Below are 15,183 nucleotides of genomic sequence, written 5' to 3'. Positions count from 1 at the left end.
CTGGAAGTGGCATGAAAGAGATAACAGGGTGGATAAATCCCTTTGGAGAAAGTTGATGAGTCAGGCAGATCTGCATATGTGTCTGCATGTGTGTGGGGACCAGAAGGACCTGTGAGCTTCAGTCATCAGCTCACTGAGTTCACTGTGACAGTCTGCAGCCATCTGAATCCCTGAAAGACGAAGAAGTCGTCTACCTGTTGGTACTTTCAGTGTGTTTCTTGTATATATTCAGCTTCTTTTATACAGATTTCCTCTGCATCTCCATGGATATCGGGGGTCTGACAACAGTGGTGGCCAACTCTGCTTACATCTCTGCCCGTGGGAGCTTTGATGGCACTGCCAACCCAGCTGTCAACCGGGACAAGAAGTACCGATCCCGTCTAAAGCTGCCTCACATTACAGTCTGTGAAGGTCTGCGTGAAACCTTAGATCTCGGCTTCAACACAGTCTGTGTGGAGCAGCCCATTGGCAAACGCCTTTTCCAGGAGTTCTTGGAGGCCAACAATGAGTACAAAGGTCCCTGCCGTCTATGGAAGGACATTGAAGACTACAACATGGCTGAGGATGAGGACAGAGCCAACAAAGCAAGCAAGATCTTGTCTCGGTACATGGAGCCTAATGCTAAGTATAACTGCCCCTTTCTGCCGGAAAATGGGATCACAAAGGTGAAAGAGAAACACCAAGAGGCTGGTGATGAACTTTTCAATGAGACTATGGACAGTGTGATGGACTTCCTGAAAGAAGTGCCCTACACTTTTTTTCTGGAGAGTATGTATCTGAAGAGGTTCCTGCAGTGGAAGTGGCTGGAGATGCAGCCAGTAGGAGACGACTGGTTTCTGGATTTTCGTGTTTTGGGTAAAGGTGGTTTCGGGGAGGTTTCTGCCTGTCAGATGAAAGGCACAGGGAAACTGTATGCATGCAAAAAGCTCAACAAGAAGAGACTAAAGAAGAGGAAAGGTTATGAGGTAAGAATGTTTACAGTCAGAGAAACAGGACTACGCTGAAAAACAGGCCGAGCTCGAACATTTATACCGAGTCTTCCCTCTTTTGTTAATGTAAAACAAGCAGATCAAACTGAACACAAAGAAGTTCATGTTTGCTTCTCTTAAAAAACATCACAGCTTTGAGTATTAAAGGTGGATCAAAGTGTGTGTGTGTGGGTGGGGGAGTAAGGGGAGTTGGGGGTGGTGGATGGGAGCGGGTAATCATGGGACCACAGAAAATTGAGAGATAAAATGAGAAAAAATATATTATAAAAAATGTGTTGGTTTAAATTATTATAAAATATGTTTTAATGGTTACTATGATATTATGAGCAATCCTAAGTATCCTTTTCAGAAGACTATTTAACAAAAACAAAGGTCCTTCCTCTGCACTGATACTGCACTAAGATGTACAACAACTCAATGAAAAAGATCCCTATGAGTTACAAAAACATTGTATTTTCCCTCTGGATTATCAAACATTTAATAGTATTACATTAGAATGAAAATGCAACCTTGGCTTCCAGGTTTCTGAAAAACCTTTTCCCTTTTGCAATGTGTTTTGTGTGAGTCTGGCTTTTCTACTTTAAACATAAAAAAAACAAGACATCGAGCACCTCTACACCTTGACAATAACGACATGCATATGGAGATGACCAGGCCTCACACTACACACACACACACACACACACACACACCCCTTTGTCTGTGAGAGGCTGGATTTCTTTTGCTCTCTTCTAACGGTTTGATAAAAAGTTTGTTTTTCAGTGAGTATGATAGTGTTGAAAACATGCTGGTTAAAATGCTCATGCCAAGTGAGCATAATTCAAGGTAAATAAAGATGAGAGAAATGAAAGGATTTTAAAATTGCCCAAATTGAATTGACCAAAATTGAATTCAATTGAATTGAATTAAAAGTAGATTTTTCTTTCAATATTTTGCAGCATTTTTCCTTAGTGTACCTGTACCAAGGAGGAACCTACGGTGGCTGAGAAGTGCAAAACACATTTACAATTCAAAAACATATTAACAAATAAAAAACAAAATAACATTTGAAGAAACGAAATTATATTTTATGAAACAAATGTATTTTTGAAAAAAAGTTTAAATTTTTTAAAACAAATTTACAATTCAAAAACACATTAACAGATAAAAAACAAAATAACATTTGAAAAAACAAAATTATATTTTATGAAACAAATGTATTTTTTCATTTTAGAGAAAAAAAAAATACATTATAGGGAAACAAATTTACATATAAAAAAAATTGCCGCTGTCTTTTCACGTAAAGCAGGTGTTTTCGAGCGGTCAATTTTTTTTTTAGATGTAAATTTGTTTCCATATAATGTATTTTTTTTCCTCTAAAATGAAACTTTCTCTCACCTAAAATCTAACTTGTTTAAAATGTGAATTTGTTTCCTAAAATGTAAATTTGTTTGCTAAAATGTAAATTTGTTTTTAAAAAATTTTACTTTTTTTTTCAAAAATACATTTGTTTCATAAAATATAATTTTGTTTCTTCAAATGTTATTTTGTTTTTTATTTGTTAATGTGTTTTTGAATTGTAAATGTGTTTTTAAAAATGTTAACTTTTTTTTTCAAAAATACATTTGTTTCATAAAATATAATTTTGTTTCTTCAAATGTTATTTTGTTTTTTTATTTGTTAATGTGTTTTTGAATTGTAAATGTGTTTTGCACTTCTCAGCCACTGTAGGAACCCCTGATCTGGATGACATTTTCTAGAGTTTGATCTCGTCAAACACTCTTACTATTATTATTGTAATTGTTGTTGTTGGTGTCATATCTCTGGTCAGAGCCAGCCCTGGCGGACACAATCTAAACTGCAGACCCCTCAGATCTGCACAGGGGCCTATATAGATTTTGACTTCTCACAATGGAAAAATCGATATCTAGCTAAGTCATTTTTTCTTAAAATAAGTGCATTTGTTCTTGGACTGAGGAGTTAAAAGAGACACTTTGCCAATAAAACAAGACAATTTACATTTAAAATAAGAGAACACAATTGGATTGTCTTATTTCACGAGCATTTTATCTAATTATCTTATTTTAAGAGTGAAAATACTCGTTCCATTGGCAAATCTCATTTACCTGCTCAAATTAAGGGTAAATACACTTTATTTAAGATTTTACATCCACACATCAAAATATCAGATCTTTACATTTTTAAACAATGATGTTACTTCTATGTTAATACTAATTTTTTTTTAAAAAGTGTACAAACATTAGATTCAAGAGAACGTAGAAATGTTTGGAATTTACATAAGATTTCAAAGATGTGCTGCATGTACAAGATGTTATCATACAAAGAAGAATGACCATTGTTTCACAGTTGATCGGGCAAAAATTTAGGAAGGCTGTTTATGAGCTGAAATTTAAATTTCATGCATACTGTTTCTAATAAAAATACAATTATAAAAGGATAGAGTTTTTCAGTGTAGGTTTAATTGAACTGTCTTTACTACACTGAGAATATGTTAAATGCTGTGCTCCAAACAAAACAGAAATCAAACTTTTACCATGTTTTTATTAGCATTTTCTTTTTAAATAATACAATGGACATAGTCTGTGGGTTGAACAGAACACTCTGATTAAGAAAAGTGAACTGTTGGCTCACTGGTGTACCATACAATTTAATGGTTTTAAACAGTGAAACAGGCTTTTTATGTAAATGATTTCTGCTGTAGTGAATAGTGAGGAATCACCAAATCACATTCTGCTTTGGAAGACCAGCTTTGGTCAGATTGGGATCTTCCTCACTATAGGTGAAGCACAAATAAATAAATAGCAAAATATGTATAACACACTTAAAGCTGGGCTGATGATTAATTAAAAACCAGGGTGATACATCTCCACCATGAATCCAAATAATTACCATTGTTTACTTATGGCTGTTATCTTCTCTGCCTATAGGGGGCCATGGTGGAGAAAAGGATCCTGGCTCGAGTTCACAGCAGATTCATTGTCTCTCTAGCTTATGCCTTCCAGACCAAAGTTGAGTTATGTCTGGTTATGACCATCATGAACGGGGGAGATCTAAGGTCAGATCTTTTTTGTCACACTTTTAATCTTTTCATTATTGTTAGTTTTGCCTCTGAAGTTCAAATTGTATGTTGCATTGTCCTTCTGTCTCTTATCCATAACTTTTTTATTTACTTTTTCTCCAGGTATCACATCTACAATGTGGATGAGAACAACCCAGGCTTTGATGAGCCACGTGCCTGTTACTATGCTGCACAGATTATCCAGGGCATGGAGCACCTCCACCAGAAGAGGATCATCTATAGAGACCTGAAGCCAGAGAATGTACTGCTGGACAATGAGGGTCAGAAACAAACTCTGAACAATTGAATTTAGTTTATTATGTTTTATTATAACACTCTCATTTTATTAACTTACTTTAAAAGCCAGAACTATTATGACAATGCACAGTTGTTCAAGAACAAGCATTACAAATGTATAATAAATAGTTATTTAGAGCTAAATGTGTAGAAAGGTCAATAGATCAAAGGTCAACAGAGTAAACTCTCAATTAGTAAGGTCTAGTTCTCAGAGACTCAGTCTAGATCCTGTTCACAATTCTTTTCCTCTCTTTTACTCCTTTCCTTTCTTTCAGCCCTTTAGCCTAAGAATAGGGACATCACGATTTACAAATACTTTGTTACTGTACTTAAGTACACTTTTTAGGTATCTATACTTTACTCCATTACTTATTTTTCTTCCTACTTCTGACTTCTACTCATTACATTTTCACACAAGTATCTGTACTTTCTTTTCCTTACATTTAAATAACAGACGTTACTCGTTACTCTCGGCTTCGGTTTAATGTTTATAAATATTTATTTGACGTCATGAGCACCATCCAGTGCAGATCATTGGCGTCATCCACATCTAGTGAAAACTAGTGTAATTGGATGAGTCATATAACGCAAACACTCATTGGTTAGCTTTTCGTCAAATTTATGCTGATGCCAAAGGAAATCAGCAGAAGCAAGCAGGTGTTCTTCAAACGTGAATTGTCTATGCCATGCTACAATGTCGATTCTGAAAAAGATGTTGAAAAGTCTGAAAGGTCGGACACAGGCGAGATTGCATCGGGAGATGGAAATGGAGACCAACAAGACCTCCCTCATCCTTGGCCCTATCTCAAATATTTTTTCCAAATAGTCGAAAAATTGAGCTTTCAATTCATATAGTGGCATCTGGCTGTTTTTTTAAAGGTTAATTTATACTTTTATACTTAAAGTAGTTTTTGGGGGCACATACTTTTTCACTTTTACTTGAATAAAGAGGTCAAGTTGATACTTCAACTTTTACCAGAGTGTTTTTAAACTGCATATCTATACTTCTACTTAAGTAACAAATGTGGGTACTTTTGACACCGCTGATCAACGATGAAAGGGGTAAAAGACATTTTGAAAAAGGTCCTCTTAAACATGAGGGCTTATAACCCTCTGGGTTGAATAGATTATATGATTAAGGTTTCTAACTTTGAAGTGGGTTTGATCTCCGTTGGTTTTCTCCATGTCTGGAGGAACACATGGGGGACTTCTCTCAGCTGACACGGCATTAAAGGTATAGTGGAGGATGTTCTTTTTGCGGGTGGATCATCAAAATAAGTGGTCCTACTAACTGCCAATCATTCTGCTGAATTGTTTACGTAAGGCCGTCCTACGTGCTCGTCTCCATTTTCACTTACCAGTGGTGAGTCTGACATAATGGAAAAATTGCAAATCTTCTTTTGGAAAGTAAGCTTGTATGAGTGATGCAAACAGCAACGTTTAAACAGCGTGCACGAGGAGAAATAGGCTCCTCTTGCACACGTTCATGCCCTCTAGGAGCAGGTACAAGGTTGTGCATGTGTGTTTTTTTAAAAGTGAAAATGGCGGGTCTTTTTAGAAATTCGCAAAAATCCTCCACTATACCTTTAACCAAAGGACTCGATGGTTTTCATTATGGATATCCTGCGGCTAGTTATTTGTGTCAGTCCCGACATAAAGGGAGAAATGGAGATAGATTCTACGTTTCTCTCAGGCACCACGGACATCTGAGGCTCTTTTCTCCATTTCTGGGGTCAATATCTCAAGTCAGTGTCACCAGTTTATGGGAGAATTTCAGTTTGTTAAAAACAAAGTGAAAAAAGACGAAGCAACTGACTTTGGCTCCTTCTGAGGTGTTTTCTTTAAATTTTGTAGGTTTTTCTCCAGAAAACAATAAACGTTAACCTCCCCTTATATAAATGGGATAACCAGGGTCTATTTGAATATCAAACTTCTTAAAACGGACTCCTTAAACGTTTATCTATGCAGTGTTTAAATGAATGTTTGACTACTTTTCATCTCAAACAATTGCTCTGATATTACTTTTTAGGTAATGTGCGAATCTCTGATCTTGGTCTGGCTGTGGAGCTGGCTGATGATCAGTTCAAAATCAAAGGCTACGCTGGAACTCCAGGTATGGAGAAAATATTTTACTAATTCAAACAAAACTTCATATTTTACTTAATTTGTTAAATTAGCACAGTAAGAAACTTTCTCTCAGGTAAAATTAATCTTTTACATTAAGAATTTAGCATTTTTATCAGGTTTTGTATATTTATTACGTTACATTGACTTTAAAAGTGACTCTAGAAGGCCTAAAATTAACTCCACCCACTGCTGTTATTGCTATAGAACAATAATATATGCAAATAATACAGATAGTTCACATTAAAAAATTTATAAAATCTTTGTTTTCTTTATTTTTTACAAATTTCTTGAAAAAGCTACTATATGAAAAAAAGAAAAACTGAATTTCTTTTTAGCTTTGGAGTCAGAATGGTTTGACAACATTTCAAAGTCTTCACAAAGGAAGAAAAAAGGTCCTGAAACATTTGGATTATCCTTCAGGCTTTTCTTTCTCTACCTAATGACATTATTTTTAATCCACAATAAACCTCCCTTTGTGTCTGTTTCTCTTTTATTTCTGACCATTGGAGGGCCTTAAAGTTTAGAAAAATGTAGTGAGGAAAAGAATTTTGTTTAAGTTAACATTTAATGTATTATTTTTAAAAACAAATGTCGTACATAACTAAGTAGTTACTGGCTGAAGCAACATTTTAAGTGCTTCTAATCCAAATGTCAATTTATTATGACTGTATTTATTATATCCATAAAATAAAATTAAATGCAGTTTCTGCTGCAGCCTAAACAATGTGCCTCTCCTCTTCTGTGAAGGTTTCATGGCTCCTGAACTTCTGAAAGGAGAAGAGTATGACTACTCTGTGGATTATTTTACACTAGGGGTCACCCTCTATGAGTTCATAGCAGCCAAGGGGCCCTTCAGGAGTCGTGGAGAAAAGGTAGCTAGAATACAGGAGTTGTCTGTTTATTTATATATAAGGGACATCTTGGCTTTCTTTCAAATTCCAAAGTTTGATTAAAAGTTAAACGCAGGTTTGATTTGTCTCATCAGGTGGAGAACAAGGTGGTGAAGAAACGGATTCTGGACGATCCTGTAACCTATCCAGAGAAGTTCAGCGAGAACGCCCGCTCCCTCTGTGAGGGGCTGCTGTGCAAAGAGGTTGACAAGAGGCTTAGTTTCAAGGACGGGTCATGTGATGAGCTGAGGGCTCATCCCTTCTTCCAGGACATCAACTGGAGGAAACTGAACGCAGGTCAGTTTCAGAATCAGAATTAGAATCAGAAATATTGCCTAGTAGGTTTGCACTTACAAAGAATTTGACTTGGTGTTGATGGTACACTCAAATTAGATATATTTACAGAGTACAGAATCTATAGCTATATATAATATAAAAAATAAAATATACTATATACAATATATAGTATATAGCTATAAACTATATACACAGTAGACTGTGCGTTAACGTAACTCAGGAGGTCTGGAGATGCCGTTGGTGTAGCTTCTAGGTGTGTCAGCATCACAGGGGTCTCTAGGCCTTGTTGATAAGGCTGGTAGCGGGTGAGAAGAAACTGTTCTAGTTGAGTGAGGTTTTGGTCCTGATGAAATGCAACCTCCTGCCAGAGGGACGTTTCTGAAATTAGTTGTAGCTGGGGTGCGAGGAATCAGCCACAATCTTCTCTGCAAGCCTCAGAGTTCTGGAGGCGTACAGATTGTGACAGAAATGAATGTGAAGACACCAGCTTTAGGTCTCAGTATTTTTATTATTATTATTATTTTTGCTCCCTCGACCTTTCTTAAAGGAAAACTGTAAGACAACAATAAAGAAGTCAAAAGAAATGCAATCTTACTGATTTTATTGGAGGCCACACTGTGGTTCTGGGCTGCAGGCAAACAGCTACAATGATCCTTGTTGTTGTTTTTTCTTAAAGGCCATCTACGAAAAATATCCCTGTCTTTAATCTTCAAACTTCTGTCCCCCTCAGGAATCCTGACTCCCCCTTTTGTACCAGACTCCAAGACGGTGTATGCCAAGGACCTGGATAACGTGGGCGCCTTCTCCACGGTAAAAGGCGTGGCTCTGGAAGACGTAGACAATGAGTTCTTTGATGAGTTTGCCACGGGGAACATCCCCATCCCCTGGCAGGAGGAGATGATAGAGACAGGGATCTATGGAGAGCTCAACGTGTGGGGCCCCGGTGGTACCCTGCCCAACGACCTGCGGCGGGAGTCCATCCTGGAGCAGCCGCCCAAGTCCTCCACCTGCACGGTGTCCTGAATGCTCAAGATAGCCGCAAAGATACCCTTTATAAATAATGTTAATTGTCATGACGAGCGCTTTATGCAATATTCTGTTTTATTTTAAGCTGTTTATGTAAGAATGTTTATAGGATTATTGTACTTTTAATAATCTTTTGATGTAGGAATTTCTCAACAGTTCAGGTATTTAATATGTCATCATCCTACTATAGAAACTTTATTTAAACTTGTTCCTGCAAAACTTGTTTCTTTGCGACACTGTCACAACAATCAGCTAGGAATGAAAAATTTGAATTTTTTTTTTTTTTTTTCTCCACGACAGAAATGAAAAACAGAGCATTTATATTTCCTACTTTAGTTTTTTGTCTGCTGAGCTAAGCTGTTTCTTTAAGCATTAATAGAGACTGCATGTACTACTCTTATTTTCTGTTATTAGTTTCCATCATCTGTCTTAATATGCTTCCTCCATGTGTAATAATAGTTTCATATGTTTAATGTTTTTTACTGCTGTCTCTAAATTCAAATAAATTCATCACTTTGGATTTAAGCCGGATCTGATTTTCATAGTAATAATTCATCAAGGCGATTTTTTATACAAACTCTTTCCTTTCATCACTGTTTTGGTTTCAGGAACTTATTAACGAGTCAACCTTTTTTATTTCTATCATGCAAATCACTGTATGAAAAGTGGGATTTTCGTCAATATACGGCACTGTAGATTGTCGTGGAACTTCAGGTTAGCGGCAGTATACGGCAATTTGCAGGCTTCGCCGAAAACTCCCGTAAATTGTCAGAAATTGACGTGGAATTTCTTAGGCAGTGTTCCCCCCATGCCTCCCCCCCATGGAATTCTAGGGGAGGCTTTAACATGTAAATGAACATGCTGTGAGCTATACAAATGCAAACCAGGGTTGCAGGGGGGGTTTTATCCCCCCTGCAACCCTGGGTAAGAAAATCTCTGATACAAAGAGATCAGGTATAGCCTCTTACATTTTAGCTTGAATTGATTTATTTAATTAAAGTATAGAGACCAAAACAGATATTTAGCTGACAGAGCAATACATTTAGAGCAGTAATTATTTTTTTTTAAATTTGCATTTAAGATAAAAAATAAAATGTTGTCTGTCAATATGCTCAATTCACAATTACTTAAGTGGAAAAGTTTCAAGAAATGATTCTGAGATGATTCACTTTATAACATGGTGCATTATCCTGTTGGAAGTAGCCATCAGAAGATTGGTACACTGTGGTCATAAGGACATAGGTCAGCATGCTAAATTGGTTTTAAGTGGCCCAAAGTGTGGCAATAAATATCCCCCAAATAGATGGTAGAAATAGATCAGGCTCAGTATAGCCTAATTATAGACTCTTACATTTTAGCTTGAATTGATTTATTTAATTAAAGTACGCTAGATTACTGTGTATGCAAATGTTATGTAAAAAAAATACACAAAATAATTTACTTCAAAAATTAGTTTTAATCAGAATCAGTTGGCTGTAATGGTTAATTTTTTTTTTTAGATTTCCACTTTTTTTTTTTTTTTTGTTATTGAATATATAAGAAAACAATAACAATCTCAAATAACAAGTCAATAACAAATATTTCAATACAAGAAGAAATATCACAACTCCTGCTTTTGAAAAATAAAATTAAATGCACAGGCTGGAACAAAGTATAAAATAAAATAAAATAAATAAAAATAAATAAAATAATAATAGTAGTTAAAGTAAATTAATCAGTGGGGACTACCAACTGAAATTCTTCAATTAACTCAAACAATTTAATTGCATTTAAATTCTGCATCTTTCTCAGACATCTTTTGAAAAGGTAAAGTTCATTTTTGAGAGCAGAGATTGAGAGGGAGCATTTTGCATAGCGACATTTATGGATATAATACTTTGTTACAATTATTAGAATATTGATTAAAAATTCCAAATTTTTTTTCTTTAATGGATAAACCGAATTGAATGTTTTGCCAGGAAATAAAATCTAAATTTATTGTTTTAGAAGACAGAAAGGTTCGAAGTTGATCCCATAAGTTTAATACTTCTTTACATTCATAAAAAAGATGTTTAGTTGTTTCCAATTGAGTTGTACAAAAGCCACAATTCTCAACATTAAACTTAAATCTCTCTCTTAAAAACTCATTTGAAGGATATATGTTATTTATTATTTTAAACTGTAATTCTTTATATTTAGGAGGAATTGGGAATTTCAAATAATTTGTCCTAATTTTGACTATCATAGATTTCTTAAAAGTTTGTAAGAGAGCTGTGCTTTTTGTTCTTCCTGGGTACATATTATTTATAGAATATTGATTCTAAAACTTGTTGTTGCATTTATTATCTCTAATGTCCACCTGCTCAAATTCAATCTTATGGAGACAAACAATTGCAATTGCAAACAATTTATAGGTGCATTACCGCCACCTTCCAGAATGGAGCGACGCGAGCTCTTCTCGCGAGTCCTTCCGTATAACAATGACGTCGTATGTGATTGGAGGAGCCTGATGAGCCTTTGGCCCCATCGTCCAATCACGTGTGAGCTTTTGTGCACTACGACTTCTCGCGAGACCAGCATATTAGCAGACATGTTTGTGTTGTGAACTTCATCTCCATTTACCGTGTTTGTATTTTGTTGTTACGTGAACAATGGCTGCACGACGTCTCGCGTTCAACTCGCCTCCAACTGCTCTTAGTCCACAACTTTCGGCCAGCCTGCAGACTGACGAGAAGAAACTGCTGATTGCTATCAGCGGACTGTCTCGTCAGCTTGCCCAACATACTGCCGACATGAATGAGCGCCTCACTCAGCTGGAGAATTCGATGCTACGAACTCGAGGAAGAGAAGACGGGTGCACAACGCCACGCTAGCGGTAAATATATGTTCGATTACTGGTAGCTATGCTAAAAGCAGCCTAGCTTAGCTAGGCAAGCTAAAGACAACCTAGCCTAGCTAGGTAAGCTAAAAGCAGCCTAGCCTAAAGCTTTATTAAAGTGTATTTTTTGTGATTCACAGGAAGCAATATGCCGTCTTAACAACTCGGAGACTAATTGCAGGCGCTATGAACCGGAGCAGGGGTAAGGTTTAAAGAATATGCTTTCATTCTGCGGTAAAAGGACATGGATACGGATGGATACCGACCATAGCTGTACTTTTTTTTTTTTTTTCACAGACTACAGTCGCCTCACAATGAGGCGGTGACCTCCTATTTGCTCGGATTTGCACGATGTTGATAAAGACGACATTGTGTGGAAGTGACTCGTTTTAATGTTTTCTCCTTCCTTGTTACTGTGACTTGCGTTTGATTTTTTTATTTTTTTTTTTTATTCATACCACTCTCATTTAATTGTTTTCCAGCTGCCTGTAAGACGTATTATGAGACGGTATGCAGGAGCTTCAGATACACGCTGCTAGCCAGCACGCTGCGTGCGGAGGCTGCCAGGCTATCTGCTCGGAGTCGGGCCAGAAGAAAGAGGGTAAGACTTTATTTGGTGACTATTTTTCAGGTGCATTGATAGATGTGTTGTGTCCATACGCAGTGCGCTGATTCATTGTTTTTTTTTCAGCTGCTGAAGGCGAGGCAGAGTGTGCTGGCAGATGAGGAAGTGGAACTCTGGAAGTCCGCCACCGTCAACCTCATGTCCGACGAAGAAGATGGCGTCGTCGGCGGTGTCTCTGGATGGATTGTACGGTCGCCGCCATTTCGTAGGCCGGATCTCCCTGAACTCTGTGTTAAGCTGCAGTCCCGGTTAGAAGCGATGCCGAAGTACAGGGCCACGCACAGTATGCGTCTGCACATCGGACCTGCCTCGGAGGGAATGCTGCCAGTTACCTCCAACCCCGAGGAAGCAAACGGACCGTTCACGGAGTTGTAATTTTTAGATACGCATGTGTTTGGATACGCGTTGTATATAGTTGTGTGTGTTTTAATAAAGCCTTTTTCTTTGCATAAACAGCTTCCTGGCAAATGTTCATTTCCTGTATAAATTCATTCATGTCCTTGATGGTAGCATAATAATTGTGTAGTAGTGTAGGATAACATAAATACACAGCATATGAATGAACACATATATGAATGAATAAATATATGAATATATATATATATATATATATATATATATATATATATATATATATATATATATATATATATATATATATATATATATGAATGAATAAATATATATATGTAAATATATATATATATGCCAACCAATCACGAGCGACTTTACTTGTTTAAAAAGAAGTGGTTCCGTCCAATACTCAGTAAGAAAATTAAAGCCTGGCGTGGCCACGTGTGGTTTTGCTGCCAATCACGAGCGATTTCACTTGTTTGAGAATAGTGGTTTCAGCCAATACTGAGAAGTTTATTCAAGCCAGACCTGGCCAGCCGCGCGGGTTTGCTGCATTCATATGCTAATTAGGGCCATTAGTACAGCTGATCGCTCTCCACATACGTCAGAGTCAGTTTCCGACAATTTGTGGCACGACAAACGCGGACAAGCACGGGTTGCAAATTGTCGGAAACTGACGAAAATCAGGCAGATCTGCGGGAGTTTACGGGGGTTTACGGGGACGAAAATCTCACTTTTCATGCAGTGAATGTTTCATGTTTAATACTCTGATTTTTGTAATTACAATATACTTTTGGATTTTCCACCATTTGGAGACTTGGCAACTTCACAAGTTAGGGTTTTATTATTTTTCTCTGACAGCACAAAAGTGTTATAATATTGGCACTTATTACTGGCCTGATTGCTCATTTCAGTCACCAGTCCAATTCTGCCTGGTTTTCTCATCACTACTCATTGTATACACCTGTTCCAGCTTCTATTTTAAGTACTTGCTCCCAGTCGTCAGTGCCAGATTATTCTCAAGCCCTTGGTGTGAGTTTTTTAGCTTTACTTTTATAGTGTTCTGATTGCCTGATCCTGACCCGTTTCTGTATTTGGACCTTTGTGCTTGCCTGCCCCTGTCCTGATCTGTTTGCCTGACCTGTCTTCGGATTCTGTTGGATTCTATTGTGAACTGAACCTGGATCTGCCTTTGGACTTCGTCCTCTGGATTATCCTGCTTTCCTTCGTCTTCTTGGATCTGATCTGTCAGTTCTGTGTTCTTTAAGGCTTCAGGGTTTGGAACTCTTTGTGCGGCAACTACTACGTTTTGTCAGCTGAGTGGTTGGTATCTACCTCCTTCTCTGGGCACGGATGGTACTCTAAACCAGGTTAGGGCTCACACGTTCAGATTATCCTTTTGTGGTCATTTACCTGTGTTTTCCCTCTCCAGAGTTACCTGCCTCAGACGCCTTATCCACTGCTACTACAAATCTGCAAATGTTCCATTTTAAAATAAAGGCTTTTGAAGTTATCCCCCTGTCTGTCTAGTCTGAATACTGGATCCCTCTGTTCTGAGTCATTAGAAAAAGGACAACCTTTGGTGTGTAGTTTGTTTGTCCAAGCCATTTATTATTTTTAAAGATTAATATCCCCCTTTCCTTTTAAATAAAGTGTTCTCTTTTTCTTATTTTGGAGAGGCTGTAACAGCAGTGGATCTATGTTATATTATTTCACACCACAGCGAAACAAGTCACAGCTTACAATTGTATGTTTGTAGACTTTCTGGTGGCCTTAAGAAATGAATGTATTAAACAAAACTTGCTTTTATTTTACAGTAATTGTTTGGGTGAGAAATTGTGACAGCAGGGATTAAAACAAACAAGAAAAACAACATAAAAAAAGAGATTATTTCTCCTCTGAATAAAAAAGAGGTGAGTTTTTCTGATTGTTTTTTTTTTTCAATAAGACTTGTGCCACTAAAGCAAAGGATGAGTTTCGTTTAAAGTTTTAAAACAAAAAAGAGTGGACGGTAACTTTTGATCTATGTGATACACTGAACTATCATGTAGAACATGAACTCTTGCATGGAATGCGTTTGATTTAGTTGATTTGATTTCTCTACTATTTGGCCCAATTGGAACCTGATGATTATAAAAACAAAGAATCATGATTTTGAAGGAAAAGGATATAAATTTATATAAAAATAGATTTAAATTAGGATGGAACAAGATAAAGGTAAAATAAACTAAAAATAACAACTTTGACCTACTGAGAACTATGGGTTGATTTCTGAAAATGAATTGTCATTGTTCATTTATGGCCCCTACCATGTGAAATTCAAAACCTTCTGATGCTTCAGTCCAGCAGTAATCCTCAATATTGGATTTCCTACAAATACTTCTATTGTAGATCGTACTTCCAAAAAAGTTTAAGAAAAAAAAAAATCCACTAAGTTCAGTAAGTTCAGTGAGTTTCTGAGTTTCCAATAGGGAAATTGCTTAGGAAATTTGCAGAGTATAGGAACATCTTCAAACTTGGAAACTAAGTCCAGTGGATTGTTAACTTTTTTGGAATGACTATGACCTGGATGACTAAGAATATTCAACAGCATTCTAGTTGGTAAATTATGCTTAAGCGCTTTTTCTTCTGCTTTTTTACATTTTCTTACCAGCTGGTGGCTT

At 36.8% G+C, this 15,183-nt stretch overlaps 1 protein-coding gene across 1 annotated transcript; it reads left to right on the top strand.

Annotated features, from left to right (window-relative positions):
- The first annotated feature begins 90 nt into the window (after window positions 1-90).
- On the top strand, window positions 91-9,209 carry grk1a (G protein-coupled receptor kinase 1 a). The gene is made up of 7 exons (XM_038283740.1): window positions 91-965; window positions 3,917-4,044; window positions 4,171-4,328; window positions 6,374-6,457; window positions 7,219-7,343; window positions 7,457-7,658; window positions 8,389-9,209. Exons 1-7 carry the CDS (start codon window positions 264-266, stop codon window positions 8,679-8,681), a joined length of 1,692 nt encoding a protein of 563 aa, XP_038139668.1. The 5' UTR covers window positions 91-263; the 3' UTR covers window positions 8,682-9,209.
- Window positions 9,210-15,183: the final 5,974 nt, after the last annotated feature.

This window comes from Cyprinodon tularosa, unplaced genomic scaffold (genome assembly GCF_016077235.1).
Source record: "Cyprinodon tularosa strain WSP-4 unplaced genomic scaffold, ASM1607723v1 ctg197, whole genome shotgun sequence".
NCBI classification, from domain to species: Eukaryota; Metazoa; Chordata; class Actinopteri; order Cyprinodontiformes; family Cyprinodontidae; genus Cyprinodon; species Cyprinodon tularosa.
This window is presented reverse-complemented; position numbering and strand designations above follow the sequence as displayed.

Bases quoted from the DNA above. Each gene is read 5' to 3' on its own strand.
- grk1a (XM_038283740.1), top strand. From the start codon at position 264: ATGGATATCGGGGGTCTGACAACAGTGGTGGCCAACTCTGCTTACATC. The intron at 966-3,916 runs GTAAGAATGTTT...CTCTGCCTATAG, and splicing joins AGAAGAGGAAAGGTTATGAG to GGGGCCATGGTGGAGAAAAG. The intron at 4,329-6,373 runs GTCAGAAACAAA...ATTACTTTTTAG, and splicing joins TGTACTGCTGGACAATGAGG to GTAATGTGCGAATCTCTGAT.